General features: G+C 46.8%; 1 protein-coding gene across 5 annotated transcripts in view; it reads right to left on the bottom strand.

Moving 5' to 3' along the window:
- Positions 1–2,841: 2,841 nt before the first annotated feature.
- The window catches only part of LOC116815541 (rap1 GTPase-activating protein 1-like), a 53,568-nt gene continuing 33,114 nt past the window's right edge, over positions 2,842–23,295 (bottom strand). For 2 of the 5 annotated variants that reach the window (XM_032763983.2, XM_032763978.2), the window contains exons 16-24: positions 22,919–23,053; positions 20,375–20,524; positions 17,961–18,064; positions 15,979–16,095; positions 15,482–15,608; positions 10,746–10,848; positions 4,593–4,678; positions 4,356–4,425; positions 2,842–3,189 (exon numbers count right to left, since the gene is read on the bottom strand). In XM_032763983.2, coding sequence (XP_032619874.1) covers positions 4,402–4,425; positions 4,593–4,678; positions 10,746–10,848; positions 15,482–15,608; positions 15,979–16,095; positions 17,961–18,064; positions 20,375–20,524; positions 22,919–23,053 — 846 coding nt within the window. In that variant the 3' untranslated portion in view covers positions 2,842–3,189; positions 4,356–4,401. The remainder of the gene's footprint in view (positions 3,190–4,355; positions 4,426–4,592; positions 4,679–10,745; positions 10,849–15,481; positions 15,609–15,978; positions 16,096–17,960; positions 18,065–20,374; positions 20,525–22,918; positions 23,054–23,295) is intronic. The other 3 variants (XM_032763979.2, XM_032763980.2, XM_032763982.2) reach the window with 3 other exon arrangements.

Below are 23,295 nucleotides of genomic sequence, written 5' to 3'. Positions count from 1 at the left end.
TTTCGTAAGAGCCTTTGCACAACTCGTGATGTTTCGCCAGATGAATCCTGTCAGAGTATTGTCTTCATAGATTCTACAGAGCATCTAGAGTCACAATGAAAGCAGGATGGAAAAGCTCCCAGAAGACCTAGACATGATGGCTGATACATAAACAGACCTCGTCCTCACAGTACTACCTCATAACTGCAATTTTGTCAGGACAGAACATCACTAGAGGAATACTATGCATTCAGTGTCTCTACACTGGCCAAGCAACAGCATGACAACTAAACCCAACCAGTCCATCCAACTTTTTTGACTGCTTCTTGGGCACTGGTGATGGGTAGTGTGCAGACTGAGCCCGGTACTGATGCACTACAAATCTACAAACTGAGGCAAGTGCTGGGCCTAGAGTCTGCTGAGACTGCTGTCCTGACCACGTGGACACAGCCTCCATGAGGAGAGAATCAAAAAACATCACGCTCTTCTGCATGATTCCCAACTCTTCTTCAGCAGCTGCTATGGGGTCACTCACAGACTTAGGCCTGCCTTTGCACGCAAAACACAAGCAGGCTTAAAAGTCAGACAGCGCCGCCCAGAGGATCAGGGGCCTTGGGCAAAGCAAAATCGGGGGCCCCTTCCATAAAACATTTGCAATACTATAGTAACATGTTAGGAAATGTAAAAATAACTAGTGAAATACATTCAAAATAATTGTAATAATTTGATAATAAACTCAAATACAATATTTAAAACATTAAAAGCTGTAATGGTATGTATACATTTGCAATTATCATAGTGGGCAGTTGCTGGGTGATTGTGATGTTGGTACCAATGGCTTGGGTGGGGAGCTGGGCTTGGGTTCAGGGGTGCCCAGCTCACAGGGCTTTGTCCGACCTTTCTCTCTCGCTCAACGGGATCATGCGTCTATCCGTTTTCTCAACAAAAAAAAGAAAAAAAAAAAAAAAAAAAAAAATAAACAAAAACTCTTTCCTCAACTAAACAAATCATCTCCGTTTAATGCCTCCCTCTCGCATTGATACCATCAAGAGACATCTGCCACTTCATGAAAACATACTTCCATCAATAAATATTTTTCATACATCTAGATATAACTTATATAAAAAAATACCGCCCGTTTAACAAACCGACTATTTCATGCCTCGTATGCACACTTAGAACGTACTACTGGCTAGATAGTGAGTCTCCTCTTGACTAATATCTGCAGCTAAGACGCCAGCTCCGTAAATGTTTCTAACTTAGCTTCTGGCTATATGATCCAGATCGCTCAGGGATGTGGGAGATAGGTCAAGGGTGTTCAGCTCAGCAGGCTGGCTCAGAGCTGGGTCAGGGCGTTGGGATGGGTCAGGAGTTTCCAGTAGAGCAACTGGTTGGTTCTAGACGCTGGGGTTCAGGCTGTGGGGGAAGTCAGGAGGGTGCCTGGGAGGCATGGGCAGCTCGCTCGCAGGCTGCTGTTCTCTCTAGCCGTCCAGAGCACAAGGAGCAGGAGCAGGGACCAGCCAGAGACAAGGCAAGAGCACATCGCACCTGAGGCCAACCTGTGGGAGCACTTCCTTACTGCCCATGCATGAGCGTTGGGTCCTCTTTTTTCTCCGCATCCACCAGACCACCGCTGAGACCCCGGGGTCCCTGGGCTGCACGGGCACCTGACCGGGGCACCCTGGGCTGGGGCAGCGCGCGGTCACTGACCCAGGGTGCCTGGCGCTGCCGCTGCTCGCAGTTCCCGGACTCAGGGGCCCTGGGTTGCGGGCTGCGCGCGGCTCCCTGATCTGGGGGCCCTGGGTTAGACTGGCTGCTGCGCGGCTCCCTAACTGGGTGCCCTGGGCTGCCACGACGGCTCCGGTCCGGGGCGCCCTGGCTACGGGCTGCGCCGGCTGCGTGCGCGTGCTGACCCCGGGGGCGCCCTGGGCTGTCGGGCTGCCGAGGCTGCGCCCTGACCCCAGGGGTGCCCTGGGCTACCGGCCTCCAGCAGCTCAGATTACCGATCCAGCAGTGGCCGCTGCAACCATTTAAAAAATTTTTTGGGGGTGCCACTTTTTGGTGCCCCCAAATCTTGGCGCCCTAGGCAACTGCCTAGTTCACCTAAATGGTTGCACCGGCCCTGCTCCTGGGCAATGTGGGGGATGGGACACATACCAGGGTTGGGGAAAGACTGTTGCTTTTGGAATTGGGGACTAGCACTGTGAGAAGTCATCTTCTGTGGGTGCAGTGAACTCACTCTCTCCTCCTTTAACCCCTTTCCCCTCCCTCCCCCAATGACAACAAAATAAACATCGGCCTGAACTGTCTTAGCATCATGAGCATTTCTAGAGGACTATAGTGTGAAGATGAGCGCACCCAGCAACAGCCTCACAGAGCCCAGGGTTGGTTGGTCACAATCTCCTTTTATTGCAAGCCCAAGATGCCACACAGACACCACAAGCATGGAGCGAGGGTCAGAGATTCACATTTCCACATCCTGCTACTGCAGGGTACAGAGAGCGAAGGGCAGAGAGAGAAGTTACAGAGCAAAAATGAAAATGAAATCCTCAAGGTCAAGGCTGGGGAACTTATCAGGTACTGTAAAAAGAGTGACCCCTAATGGGACAGTGTTTTCTACACTAAGTTTGCAGTGTGATGAAAGATGGGGGAAGGAGAGACCTTCATGTACACACATTCTGAGGGGACAGGCTTAGCCCTCAATGGGTTCAGGGCCTGGGCCTCTCTTTAATGACAGGGTTACAGTAATGACCTTGGAGGTCAATGGCATAGTCCATGTCAATTCATAGAGCAGCAATCGTGAACTGGATTTCTCTGCCTCCTCAAGAATGGACTCTTAAGTGCTGCTTTCCTAAGAAGAGAGGACCATGAACAGGCTATCTGAACCCTTCTGCACTGGACTCAACAGGGAAAGTTTTATATCAGGAATAAAAACAAACTGAAAGTGTTCCCTTTTCACTCTCTCTCCTCCACTGGTGGATGGAAATCCCCTAGTGGAATAGCTTGTTCCTGGCCCCAGAGGTGGCTGAGCTAGAATGAGATACTTGGATGAATTAATGCCACATTTGGTTTCGTGGTTGGTTTTCTGGTTGCTTTTAACACAACCATCACTGGAGGAAGCAGAAGGGCCAGCAGTCTTGGGAATCCAGCTTTTCTCCTCTGAATCTCTAAGGTGAGGAGTAGCCAGGCCCTTCACTTCAGCAGCAAATCCTGAGAGAGAGACAACCAGACACACAGTAAAAAGCAAGTTCCCCTCACCCAAATCTTAGAGCTACCACTCCTCTGAAGGGACCATCTGGCCTCACTTGTTCTGTCTACTCCTCAACCTGACCACCTCCCTCCACCCCAGAGCTGGTTCCTCCCCTAAAGATCTTAGTCTAAGTAATGTTTTGTTTAGGCATTTTCAAAATGAAATATTTAGATATTTCAGTTCTAAATGACTTTGTGCTGACGTTTACTTCAACTTTATTTTTAAAAATTGACATTTAAAAAGATCAAAAGCCAGATAAAATGGTTTGTTGAACCCAAAACAATTTTTTTTTCTGACTTTTGAGAAGGGCCAGTAAACTGAAAATCAGCTATTTGTATTTCCTTCCCCATGGGTGGTTCCTCTGCCACCCCATCCCTCCCATGGTTCTATTGCTAAGTCTGCAGTCCCTGAGGGGAGTGTGTCACAGAATGACATCCACACCACCCATGGGGCACTGTGCTACTTTGCTGTCAGGTCAGAGAGAGGAAGTTTGTCACCTGGATAACTCACTCACCAAGACATTAACAAAACCAGAGAAACTGCTCCCACTGCATCTCAGAACCCCTAGGGCCCCTGCTGCTCAGAGTGCTCCCTCTAGCCCTGCTACCACTCACCCCATTATAGCTGTCCAGTAGCTCATAGGCATAATGTGACTATCTGAATAAGCTGTAACACTGCCACAGAAAAGCACATTCCACCAATGGACAGACATGGAGACAGACACAAAACTAGCCGGTGAGCAAGAGATGGTTCAGCAAAATAAGAAAACCTTAGGAACCATGGGGGATGTCTGAACAAGTGGGAAACTTAAAAGAGCATTTGGGGGGTAGGGGGGCAGCGCTAAGAAGGGGCCAGAGTACGATGAGGCAGGGAGAGGTGGCTGGGAAAGGTTATGTTGTTGAGTGTGGTGCAAAGAAGTTGCCAGAGAAAGGGGCTCAGCTAAATGCGTAGGGGCACAGGGAGTTGGCCATGGAAGGGGCGGGAACCACTAGGATGTTGCTTCACTGTGAATCTGCCTCGTGGAGGGGTGGAGGTGGGGAAAAGGCCCCTTCTCATCCTTCACAGTTCAGGCACCTGCCTCCAACTCTCCATCCAGGGGCATGAAGGCTCCTAGTGTATCAGTTACCTGTGCATTACCTAGCATGCACTGTGACACCCCTCCAGCGATGACATCACACACAGCACAAAATGGAGGCCTGTAGAACAAGGAAATGGCAGTTCTTTAACCTTTCCTGAAGCATTGTCCCTATGCACCCTGGCCTCCTGAGCACACAAAGCCCCCTGCACCAAGCCCAGCTCCTCCCTGCCCCATGATCATCTGGGTGTTGGTGAAGATGGAAGCACATGGAGGCCTGGCACATACCGGGCTGTAACGCTGAGCATCTGCCTTGCTGCCTTTCCCCTTCTCCAGGGAGCCTGCAGCGTTGCTAGAAGGGAGCAGTCGGGTTACTAGAAGAGAGCCAAGCATACAAGAAAATGAGCTCTTCCAGGAATGGGAAAAACAGTTCTGTCACCCCAATCTGTGATCCATAATCTGTCTCCACCCATTAGCCATCACCCTCACCTTTCTGATCCCTACAACCTCTTGCATTGTCTGGTGAGTTTCCCTGCATGTGGCAAAGCTGCTCTCCAACAGTTCTTAATTTGATCCAGGGCTTGCTAGAGTTGAACTCCAGCACCTCTAAGCTTGACAGTTCATATGCCCAGCAACTGTGGGGTTGCTGCGTCAGTTATGAAAATATAAACATTACTTGAGCCCTGGCACCTTTCATTACAAATTAAGCACTGTCTCCAACCACTCCAAATGTGCATAGTCTGTCCTCTCATCTCAACCCCACTACCCCTGTGTCTCTGGCTACTATTACACACAGAAAACTATTTTAAAAGAACATTGTTAAGTTGTAAAGTCAAGCACTTGAAAGTGAGGAAATGCTAGAATTAAGGCTGGATAGTGCTCAGTTAATGTTTTGTTTTCTCTGTGGTGTTCAGTGTGTGGCCCCAGGGCTTATTTACTGCATACTACTTAAACACTCTTCTGAATTCAATATTATTAATTTCTTCAGGGGCTTTCCTATGGTGCTCTTTACTACAGTACCTGAGTGCTTCCCAGACTATAATCAATTTATCTTCATGACACCCCTATGAGCTTGTGGGGTGATATGAGCCCCATTTTAGATACTGGGAACTGAGGCACAAAGAGAATAGTTAGAATTGTCCATTAATTTTGGCGGCCCAATTTGAGACTCATAGCAGTTCATATGTTCAAAGCACAGCTCTTATAGATTTTAGCCCTTCTGCAAATCAGACCCCAGGATCTCACACTGGCCACCTAGAAAATGAGGAACACACAATCAGTGACCACCTGGGAAAAAGTTTCATTTAAGTGACTTGCCCAGTATGAAATAGGACAATAATTCCTGCAGTATATTGTTTTTTGAAAAAATCCAATCTTGGTTTAAACATTGCTAGTGATGGAGAATCTACAATCTTTTGTAAATTGTTAACATGGTTAATGTTAAACATTTATGCCTTATTTCCAGCCTGAATTTGTCTAGCTAAAACATCCAGGCATTGGAGCATGTTATACCCATGTCAGCTAGATTGAAGACCTTATTATTAAACATACAAAAAGTAATTTTCCCCCTGCTGATATTCACACCTTCTTGTCAATGGTTGGAAATGGGCCACCTTGATTGCATTGGCCTTGTTAGCACTAACGAAGGAAAATTATTTTTGTATTCACCCCTTCTTGTCAACTGTTGAGAATAGGCCACTTCCACCTTAATTGAATTGGCTAGTTAGCATTGGCCCCCCACTTAGTAAGGCAACTCCCATCTTTTAATGTACTATAATATATAGTCTGCTTATTGTTTTTTTCACTCCATGCATCTGATGAAGTGGGTTTTAGCCCAAATAAATTTGTTAGTCGCTAAGGTGTCACAAGAACTCCTCACGGTTTTTAATTAAATATTTGTATCCCAAGTAGATACATATAGATTGTGATCAAGTCATCCATTAATCTTATCTTTATTAAGTTAAATAAATTGAGCTCCTTAAGTCTATCACTATATGGGATGTTTTCTAATATCATTCAAGTGGCACTTCTCTGAACCCTCTCGAATTTATCAGCATCCTTCTTGAATTGTGGACACCAGAACGGGACACAGTATTCCAACAGTGGTCGCACCTGTGCCAAATACAGAGGTAAAACAACCTCTCTACCCCTACTCGAGATTCTTAGAAGAATCATAGAATCATAGAAGATGAGGGTTGGACAAGACCTCAGGAGGTCATCTAGTCCAACCCCCTGCTCAAAGCACGATCAACACCAACTAAATCATCCCAGCCAGGGCATTGTCAAGCCAGGCCTTAAAAACCTCTAAGGAAGGAGATTCCACCACCTCCCTAGGTAACCCATTCCACTGCGTCACCACCCTCCTAGTGAAATAGTGTTTCCTAATATCCAACCTAGACCTCCCCCACTGCAACTTGAGACCATTGCTTCTTGTTCTGACATCTGCCACCACTGAGAACAGCTTAGTTCCATCTTCTTTGGAACCCCCCTTCAGGTAGTTGAAGGTTGCTATCAAATCCCCCCTCACTCTTCTCTTCTGCAGATTAAATAAGCCCAGTTCCCCCAGCCTCTCCTCATAAGTCATGTGCCCCAGCCACCTAATAATTTTCATTATGCTCTGCTGGACTCTCTCCAATTTGTCCCCTGTTTATACATCCCAAGGATTGCATTAGCTCTTTATTGCCACAGCATTGCACTGGGAGCTCATATTCAGCTGATTATCCACCCTACTCCCAAATCTTTTTCAGAGTCATTGCTTCCTGGGATAGAGTCACTCATCCTGTAAGTATGGCCTATGTTCTTTGTTATTAGCTGTATACATTTACATTCAGCCATATTAAAACACATACTGTTTGCCTGCACCCAGCTTACTAAGTGATCCAGACCATTCTCTATCAGTGACCTTCATTATTCCCTTCATTATTTTCCATTACCCCAATTTTTGTGTTATCTGAATACTTTATCAGTGATTATTTTATGTTTTCTTCCTAGTCATTAATAAAAATGTTAAACAGCATAGGGCCAAGAACTAATCCCTGTGGGACTCCACTAGAAACACACCCGTTTAATGACGATTCCCCATTTACAATTACGTTTTGAGACTTATCAGTTAGCCAGCTTTTACTCCATTTAACGTGCGCCAGTTTAATTTTATATTTTTCCAGTTTTTTAATCAAAATGTCATGTGGTACTAAGTCAAATCCCTTACAGAAGTCTGTTACATCAACACTATTACATTTATCAACCAAACTTGTACTCTTATAAATAAAAGACATCAAGTTAGTTAGTTTGACAGGATCTGTTTGCCATAACCCATGTTGATTGGCATGAATTATATTACCCGCCTTTAATTCTTTATGAGGCCTCTATCAGCCACTCCATTAGCTTGCCTAGGATCACTGTCAGACTATAAGCACCCAAGTCGTCCCGTTTACCCTTTTTAAATGATTGCACAATGTTAGTTTTCTTCCAGTCTTCTGGAACTTCCCCAGTGTTCCAAGACGTATTGAAAATAAACATTAACAGTCCAACAAGCTCGTCAGCCAGCTCTTTTAAAACTCTTGGATGAAAGTTATCTGGGCCTGTTGATTTTAAAAATGTCCAACTTTAGTAGCCTCTGTTTAAAATCCTCCTGAGATACTAATGGACTGCGAAATATGTTATCATATGATATGACTGACTATACCCCCCAAATAGAGAACAAATATTTTTGAACACTTCTGCCTTTTTGCATTATTATTGATAATAATCATGATAAGTTATTGTCCTTAATTCTGCTGGCCATAGATTTCTCTTTGTGTCCCTTTGCTTCCCTTATCAATTTTCTATATTTGCTAGATTCTGATTTATATTCATTACTGTGAACGTCCCCCTTTCTTTCATTTTTAATAGCTGCCTTCATTTCCCCTCTAACCATGTCAGTTTTTTAACCAATATGGTCGTCTTCCTTGTTTGTTGGATTGTGGCTTTTTGGGCATCTAGTATTTATGTACAGAGCCAGTATTAACTGGCCCAGTATTAACATTCCTGCCAGGCTCCTATATAACCCTGCAAGGAGGGATGTTTGCCTGCTTTTCTGTCCTTTATGCCTGATCCTACACATGGAATTGACCTAATTTCTGAGATCCCATGTAGCCCCGTATGGTGGCATGCTGTGTGGGTCCTGGCTCCAACCTCTGTTGATATTGGTGCTGGGCTCCTACATAGACTTGTATGAAGGGATGAAATTCTGCTTCAGCAAACGTAACACCTGGTTCTAACCTTTCTAGTCCCCAATATCCTGGCAGAGAGAAATGCTCGGCTACTGGGAAGAGTCTGGGATCCAAATCCAGAATTCATTCACTGCCATGATGCACTAGGTTAGTGGAGTGCTGCCACCTCTGTCACAGAGCACTTAAAGCCTCATTCTACCCCAGTATCAACATTAGGGCCAGACTCCTCTTTGCCCCTCCAGGAAGAGTATTTTCCTGCTGTTGATTCCTTGAAGCCTGGCTCTGTACACATGGAATGGACCTAATTCCTGGGCTCCTACATAGTCCTGTAGGGCGGGATGCTCTGGAGACCCTGCAGCCTGACTCCATCCCTGAAACTGATATGTGGGTTCCTAGCTGGCTGCTGCTCTAAGTTCTAAGTTCTAAGTTCTCAGGTTCTCCTGCGCCTCCATGTTCCAGAACACCAGCCCCTGTACAAGTCTGTTCTCCTGTCACACACCATCTCCTCTTCCCCACTACTCCCAGTAACACCAGACCACTTGAGGTAGGGACCTGAATGCCACCCAACATACCACCATTGCCAGGGCACTACAAGGGCTATGATGAAAGGGACACACTGCTGCTGCTATGGAAACCCTGAGGCCTGGCTCCATCCCCTAACTTAATATCAATGTTAGCCTGATATATAGCCCCGCAGGGAGGAAAACTACTGTTACTGCAGAGACTGATGTCTGGTTCCATTCCCCAGGCCCAGTTTCCATTCTTCAGGCTTCTCATCTCAGTCACCTTGCTCAGCCAGTCCTAGTCTCCCCCTCCTAACTCCTCACACAATTTGTCCCTCTCTTCCTTCCTCCATCCTCCCCTGCAAATTGGCTTCCAGTCCTAGTCTCCCTCCCTAAGCTACTTATCCCATCTCATGTTCCCCAGCCAGGCCCTCCCTAGCTCCTTGGCCCAGTCTCTATGCATAACCAGTCCCAACCTGCCCCCCTCCACTCACAGTCAGTTTCCTCCCCCCCTGCAGTCCCAGTCTCACTAGACTCCTTGTCCCAATATTCTCTTTTCCATCTCCCTATCCAGCTCTTGGACCCTCTGCATTCTAATAAAATGGCTTCCTTTTCCATGCAGCCTGGGTGTCTGTCAGGGAGGAGGGGCAATGTCACTGACAGAACAGGAGAAACAGGCTCCCTTCTCTCAGTTCCAGTGCCCCAGCCCTGCCCCAGCCCAGTCTAGAGCAGCTGGAAGCATCAACAACAGGGGAAGTCAGTCTGAGTTCCTGTAGCCCTGGGTTGGTATATGCTGTATTACTCCATGGAGGTGGCACAGGTGCAGTCCTGTCACGTGCAGAAGATGAGAGGGGACGGAACATGCTCAGTCACTCTGTGGGGATGGCACATGCACTTGCTGGTCAGTGTGAGGAGTGGATGCAGTATGCTCAGGGACAATGGACTCTTCAGAGATTTTAGTCGTTAAGCTCTAGCAAGTGAGTGCTGAGCATGTGCAAACTGTGATTTTTTTCAAAGGTTTTTAATCTGGCCAAGTTTGGTTGGATTCTCACAGGGATAGCGGAAGTCACATCCCTGACATCCTCCTGCTTCAAATTTTAATTCCTGCCTGCTCCAAACCATGGGGGCACAAGAGCTGTTCTGAGAAAAAGTCTCACAATCTTTTTTTAACATGGGCAAAAAAAGGTAATCTAATTGTTAGAAACAGCGGAACCAATTTCACTGATTTCCCCCTGCTCCCTTTCCCCAATCAGCCTGAGGCAAACACCCAGCATTGGCAATTTCAGCCCAAACAGTTAAAGTCTGGCAAAGTTATAGCTACATGAAAACAGGGTCTTATCATGGGAAGTGTCAGGCGACCATAATAGCAGACAGGTCTGCGAGCCCTGTCTATAATCTCTCTCCGTATACACACATATATATATACATTCTGTCCACAGGATTTACCTAAAGTCTGTCCCTGCTCCCATCTCCCCACTCCCATATGTATCAAAGCATTTATACTGTGCAAATCCTAAGTGCCCCCAGCCTAAACTCTCTCCTCACATCTCCCTGTCTCCTTTCTCTATGCTCCCTCACTAGTTTGAATTCCTCTCCTGCCCTTTGCTACTTCACTTCACCTCCCTGCACTTTTCCCATTCTGGGTATTGAGAACAGGTGCTACTGCTGTCTCTTTACCTCTCCACACCCTCACATGTTCTAGAGAGGGAGGTAGGAGCACAGTTTACCTGGTGAGCTAGCACTACTGGGTGTGCCCACACTGTCATCCAGCCACACACTCTGAACCAGGGAATCCTGCTTCTGAGGACCCTCAAGAGAGCACATCAGCTCCTGGAGAGGGGAAAGAAGGGATATTTTAGGAAGGCACTTTGTAAACATGGACAAGCCCAGGGACGCAGAAGAAAGTAGAATTTAAAGAAAGGGGGATCTCTCAGGAGAACACAACTGGATTGGTGGACCTGGAGTGTGGGGGGAAGAGGACTCTCTTGCGGAACTATTGTATTAATTTTGATGGACTAAATGGGCCCAAAAAGTCACTGCTAATGCATCACTGTCCAACATTAAACAGTTCAGCATTTGGTATAAAGGGACCTCAGCCTACTTAGTAACATGGTAAACACACCATTACAAATCTTTTACCTTTTATTAACGATGCAGAAAAGAAGGAAAAATAGTCAAAGCATTTGCAATATAAAGTTTTACATAAGGCTTTTATTTTAATCACATCTCTTGTTCCCTTTGCCTTTAACTGAAGGGAGTTTTTAGAAGGAAATCCCCCTTCTGGCAATCTTAGATGGTATTAAAAAGGATAATAAATGTCCTTTATGGGGAAAAAAGAAGTTAGCTGAGAGGAGCTGGAGCTGCCTCTGAAATCTGAGCCTGTTTTCTTGGAAACAAAACAATACGGACACAGACACACATAAAAGGGAACAGAAAAGATAGAAAATGCAGCTTCTATTTCTGGTGCTGACTCTCATTTGCAGTCTTGCTGCTGGAGAAACACAGCACATGGTCTGATCACCCCCATCTGAGACCTGGCAAACTTGTACCAGCACTGGGCCATTTAAGACATTGCTTTTTGCTACCTTCCTAGTGGCAGGCCTACAGCAGTACTGCAAAAATTAATAAACAAATAAATAAAAATGCAATCTCGGCCAGCTAAGCCAGACTGTTATTAAACAGAAGGAGAGAGATAGAAAGAAAAGAAGCAAGGTAGGGAAAGAAAAGGATGTCGCTGGGTGGCAGGAGAGAGGAAGACAAAGTCTCCCATCCCTGATGGTGGTTGGCATTTAGCTGATAGAGGAAGCAGGGTCATCTGGGTCCCTCTCTCTGGCGAAGTCTCAACAGGACAACTCTCAGGATCTGGATGACAAAGGCCCAGCAGTGTTATGGTGATTCCCAGGGTCCCAAGAGACAGTGGCAGCGACAGCCATGATGGTGAAGCTTGCTTTTTCTTGTCCTCTGGTCTTTCATCCAGCCACCATCTTCTAACTTTCCCCAAAAAGCCTTTTGGAGGACCCCAAGAGGGATTGATAAGTGGAATTGCTCATCCCCTCATTAAATGTTCTCCAAATACATTAGAAGCAAGAGGAAGACCAAGGACAGGGTAGGCTGATTACTCAGTGAGGGGGGAAAGACAATAACAGAAAATGTGGAACTGCCAGAAGTGCTAAATGACTTTTTTTGTTTCAGTTTTTACCAAAAAGGTTAGTAGTGATCAGATGTCTAACACAATGAATGCCCGTGAAAATGAGGTAGGATCTGCAGTCTGAGTCCCTAGCTTCCGTCTGCCAGAAACTGGGAGTGGGTAATAGGGGATGGATCTCTCAGTGACTTCCTGTTTTGTTCACTCCCTCTGAATCCCACCTGGCATTGGCCACTGGTGGAAGACAGGATACTGGGCTAGATGGACTATTGGTCTGACCCGGTATGGCTTTTTTATGTTCTTAGGTAAAATAGGGAAAGAACAAGTTAAAAATTACGTAGACAAGTTAGATGTCTTCAAGTTGACAGGGCCTGATGAAATACAACCTAGAATGCTCAAGGAGCTGACTGAGAAGATATCTGAGCCATTAGCAATTATCTTTGAAAACTCATAGATTGGAGAGATTCCAGAGGACTGGAAGAAGGCAAATATAGTGCCATTCTATAAAAAGGGGAATAAGGACAACCCGGGGAATTACAGAGCAGTCAGCTTAACTTTAGTACCGGGAAAGACAATGGAGCAAATAATCAACCAATCACTTGCAAACACTTAGAATATAAGAAGGTGATAAGTAACAGTCAACACTGATTTGTCACAAACAAATCATGTCAGACCTACTGAACAGCTTTCTTTGACAGAGTAACAATTCTTCGTGAATGGGAGGAAGTGGCAGATCTGGTATATCTTGACCTTAATGAGGCATTTAATACTGTCTCACGTGACCTTCTCATAAACAAACTAGGGAAATACAACCTAGGTGGAGCTACTATAAGGTGGGTGCATAACTAGTTGGAAAACATTCCCAGAAAGTAGTTATCAGTGGTTCACAGTCAAGCTGTAATGGCATATTGAGTGGGGTCCTGCAGGGCTCAGTCCTGGCCTGTTCAATATCTTCAATTATTTACATAATGGCACTTATAAACTTCACAGGTGATACCATGCTGGGAGGGGTTGCAAGTGCTTTGGACGATAGAATTCAAATTCAAAATGATCTGGACAAACTGGAGAAATGCTCTGAAGTAAACAGGATGAAATTCAATAAGGACAAATGCAAAGTGCTCCACTTAGGAAGGAATAATCGTTGCACACATACAAAATGGGAAATGACTGTCTAGGAAGGAGTACTGCAGAAAGGGATCTGGGGGTTATAGTGGATCACAAGCTAAATATGAGTCAGGTATGTAACACTGTTGCAAAAAAAGCAAACATCATTCTGGGAGGTATCAGCAGGAGTGTTGTAAGCAAGACATGAGAAGTAATTCTTCTGCTCCGCTCCGCGCTGATAAGGCCTCAGCTGGATTATTGTGTCCAGTTCTGGGGGCCACATTTCAGGAAAGATGCGGACAAATTGGAGAAAGTCCAGAGGAGAGCAACAAAAATTATTAAAGGTCTAGAAAACATGACCTATGAGGGAAGATTGAAAAAAATTGAGTTTGTTTAGTCTGAAGAAGACTGAGGGAGAAACAGTTTTCAAGTACATAAAAGGTTGTTAAAAGGAGATGCATGAAAAAATTGTGCTTAACCTCTGAGGATAGGACAAGAAGCAAAGGGCTTAAATTGCAGCAAGGGAGGTTTAGGTTGGACATTAGGAAAAACTTCCTAACTGTCAGGGTAGTTAAGCACTGGAATAAATTGCCTGGGGAAGTTGTGGAATCTCCGTCTGTGATGCTCTGTACCTTGGGGGAACACCCTGCACCCCCATGTTCATCCTTATAATAGATTGTGTGGGATCCAATGCAAAGTTTGTCATGTTGGGTGTCTTCGGAAGGCTCATGATGCACTGAGCATTATTGTTATTTCAAGTATGTAGTTATGAGGCTGAAAATGTGACCTCATGGCTTAAAACAAGCCCAGGCAAAACTCTCCAGGAGCAGAGGGGCAGTTCACACCTCATCAGGGCATGTATGGGACAAACCGAGCTCAGCCTCACAGGAACAAAGACACTGGCCTAGGCAGCAACAAATGAATCTGTTGGACTCCTGAGTGAGTCACCTCCCTTCCCTTGGTCAGTTTGGGACTACGATGAGGATTACCTGAGTCTGAAGTGGGGTGGGGGAGGCGGGGGGGAAGGCGGCAAAGCCAAGAGAGAAGAAAGGACATGATAAAAGGGAGAGACATTTGCCACGCTCTCTCTCTCTCTCTTCCACCTCCATCTACAGACACTATCACCAAGTGACTGAAGCGCTGATCAAAGTGGAGAGCCTGTCTGAACAGCAACCAGCCAGCCTGTGGTGAGAAGCATCTAAGTTTGTAAGGGCACTGTAAGCGTTAAGATCAGCTTAGAATGCGTTTTGCTTTTATTTCATTTGATCAAATCTGACTTTTGCTTTGACTTATAATCACTTAAAATCTATCTTTTGTAGTTAATAAATATGTTTGTTTATTTTACCTGAACTAGTGCATTTGGTTTGAAGCATGTCAGAGACTCCCCTTGGGATAACAAGCCTGGTACATATCAATTTCTTTGTTAAATTGACAAATTCATATAAGCCTGCAGCGTCCAGAGGGCGTAACTGGACACTGCAAGACGGAGGTTCCTAGGGCTGTGTCTGGGAACGGAGATATTGGCTAGTGTCATTCGGTTGCACAATCCAAGCAGTGGTTGGCCAAAAGTGCTCGCTCACATAGCTGGGAGCAGCTTAAACGCTAGAGGCTGTGCGTGAACAGCCCGGGAGTGGAGGTTCTCACAGCAGAACAGGGTAACGCTGGCTCCCAGAGGCCAGCTAATACCAGGGGAACGTCACACTGTCACTGGAGGTTTTTCAGAACACATTAGACAAACATCTGTCAGGAATGGTCTAGTTATTACTCAGTCCTGACTTGAGTGCAGGGGAATGGACTAGATGACCTACTGAGGTCCCTTCCAGTTCTGTACTTCTATTCTATGATTATTTTGCCCAACAATTAGGCCTATTTTCTGATACACTAATTTGGTCCATTGACTTCCAGTCCCACATTTCTTTTTCCAGGCATGACTTAACATAGTCCTTGAGTTATATCACTAGGTCTTTTCATTCGAACTAATTCACTGTTTGTGTACCTTTTCCTATCAGCATTCATTGTTATAGATTACTGTAATACTTTACAAACTTTTATCCACTTGCCCACAGTTAGGCTCACAACCGGGGTAGACCTACTAGGCCCCAATTACCATTACAGAACTCAGCTGGTGTTAGGGGTAAGCAGGAGAAAGGGGGGACCCGGAGTGTGAGGGGGAGGGAATCTCTGTATTTTAGAGCTCATAAATCCTGCACTCACCATCTCATTCTCTTCTTCCTCAGATGTTTCATTTTCCCTCACTCCACTACAGCAGCTGCTCACGTTGGATGAGGAGCGTGAGAGTGGCTGCATCACACAGTATCCCAATGTTTGACTGGAGAGGGTTCTGAAATCCAAGTCCAAACTTATCACCATCATTGTGATACACAGATCTCATTTAGCACCATTCACCCAAGACCCTTCCAGTGCTTTGCAGACAGTAACAAAGCCTTACAAGTCCCTGTGGGGCAGCTTTATTGTAATCATCCATACTGAGGGGGGGATCATCCAGAGAGGGGAAGTCGCTCATCCATGGTCAGTGTCAGAGCCAGGAACAGAACCTGGCAGAACCAGCTCCCGATCCCTGGCTCTAATCACTAGCCACGACATTCAAGGTACCAATGTGAGGGGATAAACAGTGAGACACCTGCCACGCTGAAGTCTTCCCCAGGGACACCAAGAGTTTCTCCTGAACAGAAAGACCATTTTCAACTCACTTGTTCTTCCTGTTTGGGAACTCTGGGGAATTGGGACTGGAGGAGCCATCAGACTTCAGGTCAAAAAAGGGTCCTGGACTCTCCAGCACCTTCTGGATTCTGTCAGCAACATCCCTACTGGTGTGAAAGGAAAACCAGCTACATGAGACATGAGTTACCACTGTGTTACTTAATGCTTCCTACAAGGGGAAATACAGAGAGGAATTTCTATGGGGGACACAGGTACAAGGTGCAGGTTGGGGCAGTTTGGAACACAGCAGTCTTCTTAAGTGGTCTACAAAAGAAGAATATATCAGGACTGGGCCTTTTTATGCTTCTTTATGATAAAAATAAAAGACCTGAAAGGGTTTAAGTTTTCAAAATTTCTTCTCAACTTGCTCCCCACGCCCCCATCCCACTTGAAATTCAGATCTTATCTAAACTGGAAGACTCTACAGTTGACTGGAGATTTAGTATATTTATCATGTCAAACATACCATGGAGGTGACATCTGACTAACTGAGAGCAGCAGTGGTTTTTCTTTTAGATTGTATCGAACGTGTTTTTGCTGACACCTATTTAACTAATATATTTGTGAGGAAATCTCTGCGTGTGAATTATTCTGCAGTGCAGCCCCTTCAATTAGGAGCTGAGAAAACTCCCAGTCTTCATCTCAAGTCATCTGATGAGTCAACCAGCAAATGCAGGGAAGAGCAAGCTTAGCATTCCTGATATATCTAAGATGAAAACAAGCAGAAGACAATCTAAAGAAACCCAACACCTTCTTTCTGTATTATAAAGAAGCAAAGAAGGGCACAGACCCATTTTTCCACCTTTGCAGGAAATCTTTAAACATCTTTGAAGGGGATAGGGAGGTGAGTAACATATAAAGGGCTGGTTCTGAAGAATGTATTTATATGAGATGCACAATTGCTGTTAAAGATAAGCCACAAAAAGTGCAAGTGTCGTGACAGTTTTTTATTTTAGATACATTGTTAATGGGAACTTGCCTCCATATAATTTATTGTCCTAAAAAAATACATCATTTTAAATAAAAATAAGTCTGTCAGTGTCTCTCTTAAGGAAGGGCAAGAGAAAGAGACATGCGGAGAGACTTCACAGGCACAGATTTTACCCATGGGGTTGGTCACAGCTGTATACATTCTGGGAGGGGGGTTCTCTTCTCCTCTACACTGAGCCCTTTGTCAGATTCCTGGATTTCATGAAGGGAAGGTTTAATGTGGCGTATAGAGCAGTTCAAAGGACCGGACTTTGAATCTGGCATACACTGAACCCCTGATGTACAGCACCCCTTTAGGGGCCCATTAAGAGCTTAACAAAATAACCTCTACTGCTCAGTGTGCAATTTTCAAATGCTCATAACTCAGCTACATCAAGCCCTGGAAGAAGGCTGTGCTCTCCTCCTCAGTGAAGGCTACTTCTGTGATAGTCTGCAAATCTCAAAATTCAGCCATTTTGATTATAGCATGTTTAGAAAAGTTGCACAATTATTTCTTTTAAAAGTCACAAGATTTAGTTACTATTTTTAAAAAATGGAAAAAAATTATTTTTCTCCACTCTCCTCTCACATGTGCACAGCAGAACTGTTCTTGTCACAGTGGGGATGGAACATGACAGGCAGGAATCCTGGATCAACATCTACTCTGTTAGAGGAAGGTCCTGTCACCTACATTCCTGTTCCCCTCTCTCCTCCCCTTCACTCTGGTCGTGCTTCCCTCCTGTTTCCCTTGTCTATCCCTCCCCTACTTCTTTTCCTTCCTACTTCCTCTCAGTTCCCCTGGGTTCCAGGCTTATTTTCTCCTGCAGTCTGCTCCCATTCCTGTTCCTTTGATCCCACCTCTCCATCTCCCCTTTTCTTCCCTCCCCCAGCCTTCACCATCCTTCGTCTCCCCTTGGTCCCAGTTCCTTCCATCTCTCCTCTCTCTTCCACTGCCCTAGCACCCTTCATCCCACCCCACCCCACCCATTCCCACAGCTCTTACCTCTTCTCCTCCTGGATGTTCTCAATGCCAATGGCACTGCTGCGACGCCCGTGGAAGTGGCTGCCTCGGGTGCGTGATGGGCTCCTCCCAGGCAGGGCAAAGGACTAGAGAGAAGGTCAGTAAGGAAGTTATAGGAAGGAGGGAGGGGAACGTGAGAGACAAAGAAGTGGAGTACTGGAGGAGGGGGAGAGGAAGTGTGCAACCTGGATCCCAGACCCTCTCCTTGCATCATCTCTGATATGCAATAGTGCTGCCCAGAGCCCCAAAGGAACCAGAATGTGAATGAAGAACCCTACAAGCTGTGAGTGAGAAAGAGAGGGGAGGAAGTGAGAGTTCAACACAGGCAGCGATCTCCAACTCCGCACCACTAAAAGTCCCACGGCACAGTGGAGCACGCAGGCAGGCTGCCTGCATGCCGTGGCCCCACACCACTCCCATAAGTGGCTGGCTGCTAGCACATCTCTGCAGTCCCTGGCAGGGGTGAGGAGGCAGTTCCGCGTGCTGCCACCGCCCCCAGCACCGTCCCTGTAAGGGGGTGGTGCTTGCAGGCATGGGCAGAGCATGGAGACACACTCTCCCCCTCCCCTCAGGGGCCGCAGACATGCTAGCACCAGCCGCTTCTGGGGGCAGTGTGGGACCACAGCATGCAGGCAGCCTGCTGCGCCCCTGGGCCGGGAGCTGCCTGTGGTAAGGGCCTCTCGGCTGGAGCCTTCACCTCACACCCCTTCCTCCATCCCAACCCCCTGCCCCAGATCAGAATCCCTCTCCTGAACTCAAACTCCATTCCAGACCTCACACCCCCTCCTGCACCCCAGTTCTCTGCCCCAGCCCCCTCCTGCACCAAACTCCCTCCCAGGAAAAAGACTTGTATACAGGGACCCCACAAAATCTAATAGCCCCGGACTCAGAGGAGAGTTAATCCAGCCCTGAACATAGATGCTAGGAGAGACAGAGAGGAATTAAAACAGACAGGCAAAATGAGAGGCAGAGAGACAGGAGACATAGTGAGAGAAATGGAAAGAGACAGAGGCTCAGGCAGAGAGTTACAATGTCATAAAGAGAGACACCGAAAGAGTTTGGAAGAGAGGCACAAAGGGCTTGTCTACAATACGCAGCTTTCAGTGACAAGGCTGTGTCGACACAGCCTTGTCGGTAAAAGTCAGCATGTGTGAATGCTCTCTGTCGGTATTTTGTCAGCACTTTTGCCGACACAATACTTCCAGCCCAGTGAGCGGCATTAGCTTTGTAGGCAGGAGAGTGCTCCTGCTGACAAAGCTGCACTCACACTGCCACTTGCGTCAGCAAAATTTTTGTCTTTCACAGGGGGCTTTTTAAAGTACCTGTAAAAGAAAAAAGTTTTGTTGACAATGTCACAGTGTAGACAAGCCCAAAGAAACCAACAGACATACAGACTCAGAGAGAGAGAGGAAGAGCCCAGCTCATCACTACTCTATGGCTCCTTAGTGCAGACATAAGGATCTGTAAAGCTATAACATCTGTCCCCTGGGCAGCAATTCCCCAAAGAAAGGGACCTCCGTGGCTGACATAGAGCTGGTGATTTTGGCACTACACCAGCCCTGCTGGAGCTCCAGTGCAGAAGCCTTAGGCAGCCAGGCGTGAGTTAGCTAGTAACCATATTTTCAGAATCAGAAACCAGACCACTTTTGTGGCAACATTTTCGAAGGTCATGAAATATTCATACAGAAGACACGAGTGCACTTTTTCTTATACAACTTGGTGTTACTTCTATCAGTGATACAGGCACATTTCACAAAATGGAGCATTTCCCCTGGAATGTAGTGCTCTGAATGAGTTTATCATGCAACACCAACCAAGTATCCTTAACAGTCACATCAAGTAAAAGAATGGTTTTGGCAGTGCCTGTGCTCATCTAACTTTTCTCTCACTCCAAATACTGTTCATCCCTCTGAGTGCTTGTTCCACTGAACTGTTGTTCAATGAACATTTGATTGTTGAAGTGAAACACTGAAACAGTTCCAGCATCCTGAAGTTCTCATCATATAAAAAACCGGGACTGTCTTGGTAAAATCAAGGTGTATGGTCTTTTTTCAGTTAGAGCAACATGCAGATCCACAGCTAGTCCAGGATAAGGGTAGCACAAGGGTGATGTCAAGCCACCTCTGCCCTTCCTCTCAAGCCCTTTGCCAAGCTCAGATCCAGTGCGTAGATGAACGGGATCCAGAGACATAAGACAAAACAGAGACACAGACTCAGCACGAGAGAGATGCACAAAGAAACACCCAGTCAGACACACAGAGGCAGAAACGGAACAAAACAAACAGAAAAGATTCACAAAGGGACAAAGGGATAGAGGGACAAAATGTGTGGGTGTATCATGGAGGATCAGAGACATGCTTGGCCCCTTCCAATGGCACTCCCTCGCAGTACCTTACCGCAGCAATAGCCTTGGTGCCCTCGGCGACACTCTGGTTGAGAGCAAGGCCGGCAGTAGCCGGGCGGCTGGGCGGGGTTGCCGGCTGCTGTTGTTTCCTCATGGCTATCCCCATGGTATCCAGGCTCTGGCTGCGGCCTCTGATCACTCGCTGGACAGAAGGGAGACAGAGAGACAGACGAAGAGACACAGACACAGACACACATAAGGATAGTATGAAGAGCATCACGGAGGGGAGCAGAGGGGGGGACAGACACCAGTATCAGAAATATCCTCCCTCCCCACTAGAGCTCAGCAGCCCAAAAATAACCCATGGGAAAGGCTTGTTTGGTCCTATCTTGTCTATTTGCCCCCGGGTCAGTGAAAGATTGTTCCCTCTGCTCTCAGTCTCCCCCATCCTTCTGCAGACGATAAACAGATTCCCCACCAACACTACAACTTTCCAGAAAGCCAGCATTACAACACACAGTCATACCCAGTGCAAGAAAAGGGACCAAATCCCCATGTAAGGCTGGAGGGCTCAGTCCCATGCAGGCCCATGCAATGACCATGAGAGAGAAGCTGCCTCACGGAAACCTGGCTACTCTGAAAAAGCCACTTCACAGGCCTACTCCTTCTCCTCCAGCTCCTTAAAAAGCTGTTTGAACACAGCAATGTGCAGCAGCTGCCAGAGGCCAGAAAAAACAGATTTGGGGGTATATGCCGACAGGCACTGGACAGAGTCTGACATTTTCTATTTATCCACTGAACAGATGGTGCAAGCTACTCACTCAGACACACCCTACCAATGGGACTCAGCAATGACCTGCACCAACCACCTCTATAGGTGAGTGGGGAGTTGGCCCATTTTGTCCCCAGCAATTCTGATGAGGGTGCCAACCAACGGGGCTAACAGTGCCAAGTGAGTTGCTGGTACCTGTGGAAGGGGGTGGGGGGGCTGGCCCCAGGCCTACGTGGGGGACAAGGGGAGGGGGGCTGGCCACTTCCTGTGGGAAGTGGAGTGTCCCGGCCGCAGCCTGCTCCTAGGCTTGGGGGGTTGGGGGGAACCACCCCCTAGCACTCACCGACGGTGCAGCTGGGAGCCAGGGGAGTGGAGCAGGCTGGGGCCAGCTTGCTCTATTTACCAGTCGGTGCAGGCCCAACAGCTTCTGGAGTCCTCAGGAGAGAGGGGGCGAGCTGGGTTGGGGCAAGAGCAAGAAGAGGCGGGGTTGGGGCAGGGAAGAGGTGGGGGTGGAGCACGGGCAGGGGCTCTGAGGAAGAGCCGGAGCAGGGGCTGGAGCAGCTGCGCAGGGCACCATGACCTATGCAGCTGAGTACTTTGCATATGGGTAAGGACGGCCCTGGATGCACGCAGTGGAGTGAGAACCAGCACACTCATTCCCTCCTGTCTGAGCAGGCCAGTGATACTCAGACAGGAGGCTCAGGAACTGCAAGTTGTTCTTTAATGTGTCTCCTGCAGCTCTTTGCAGTACGTGATATTAAAATACCATGATTCAATTATTTATTAACCAAGCTAAGTAATTAATCAATGAGGATGCTTTTATTGTAGAATACTTGGTCAGTCATTTTGCTGTGAGAATAGTATATATAAAGAGAGAGAGAGAGAGAAAGTAAATGAAACAATGAATTCATACTACTGTGGCTCTTTTGGGTAATGTTGATCACTAATTTGGCTTCTGAACCATTGAGATCTGAGTATCACTGGTATATGCGTTCCCTCCCTCACATCACCCTAACCTTGTGCACCTGGAGATTGGCCACTGATACCACCTCATCATACACAAAAGAGCTTGTGCTTTTAGAGGGAAAAAGGTGTATCTCAGTATTCCAAAGTATCTAGATACTACAGCAACAGTTGTGTTAGAAACAACCATCAGATGGGACCTTCCCAGCTGCTGCTGCTGTCCTGGAGCTAGGCTAGACCCAGTGTGCTGCTGGAGGACAAAAGGCTCTGACCCCTAAGCCCATCATACTTCCTTTTGCAAGCTCCTGATCTCTTTTCTATACATCAGGGCAATTGAGTCCTCCCTGCCATTAGATGCTAGCCAGGGCCAAGGCTAGGGCCAGGGGGTTTAGGGCTTCATTTCATCCCACCCAGAGGCCTCACATTAGGAGCAGCATGGGATGCTGTACTGTGCCAAGCTGCATCTCCCCTGAGTGGGGAGGGAGAAGCTGCATTTTTCCTTATGAGGTACACCTCTACCCAATGTAACGTGACCCGATAGAACACGCATTTGGATATAAACCGATAAAGCAGTGCTTGGGGCAGGCGGGGCAGCGCAGAGTTGCGTGCTCCGGTGGATCAAAGCAAGCTCAATATAATGTGGTTTCACCTATAACGCAGCAAGATTTTTTGGCTCCCAAGGACAGCGTTATATCGAGGTAGAGGTGTATATAAAAATACATTGCATTGTTGAGAAGGAGCTGCATTTCCTCCCACTCCCTGCCATTCCAAGCACACGTGCTGAACTGGGACTGAGCTTGGTGGCGGCCGCTCTGAAAGAGGAGTTGGTTTAAGAGGCTGCAGCAGTTCTTGATCTCTCACCTTGAAATTTTCAAAGAAGCCACCACCTCCATTCTCCATCTTGTCATCGTCCCCAGAGGCCAGGCCCATCATGCTGCGGCTACGGAGCTGCAGCTCCTCAAAAAGGCTCTCTAGAAGGGCACTGCGAGTCCGCTCCTACACCAGGGCAGAGAGAGAGAGTGGGAGAAAAGGGACAGAATAGAACAACAGAAAAAAGAAAGGACAGAGCACTGAGAGAGGGGGAGAGAGAGAATGAACTCTCCTGTGTTTCAGATATAATCGATAAATCCCACTTTCTCTAGTGTTAAGAGGAATATGATTTCTTCCAAATGTGGACCCTTCTCTAACTTCCTTATTCTTCCCCCACTCTGAAGGCAGATATACTGCCTTGAGCTATT

This window comes from Chelonoidis abingdonii, chromosome 1 (genome assembly GCF_003597395.2).
Source record: "Chelonoidis abingdonii isolate Lonesome George chromosome 1, CheloAbing_2.0, whole genome shotgun sequence".
NCBI lineage: Eukaryota > Metazoa > Chordata > Testudines > Testudinidae > Chelonoidis > Chelonoidis abingdonii.
Note: the sequence above shows the minus strand (reverse complement) of the source record. Positions and strands in the feature narration are given on the sequence as shown.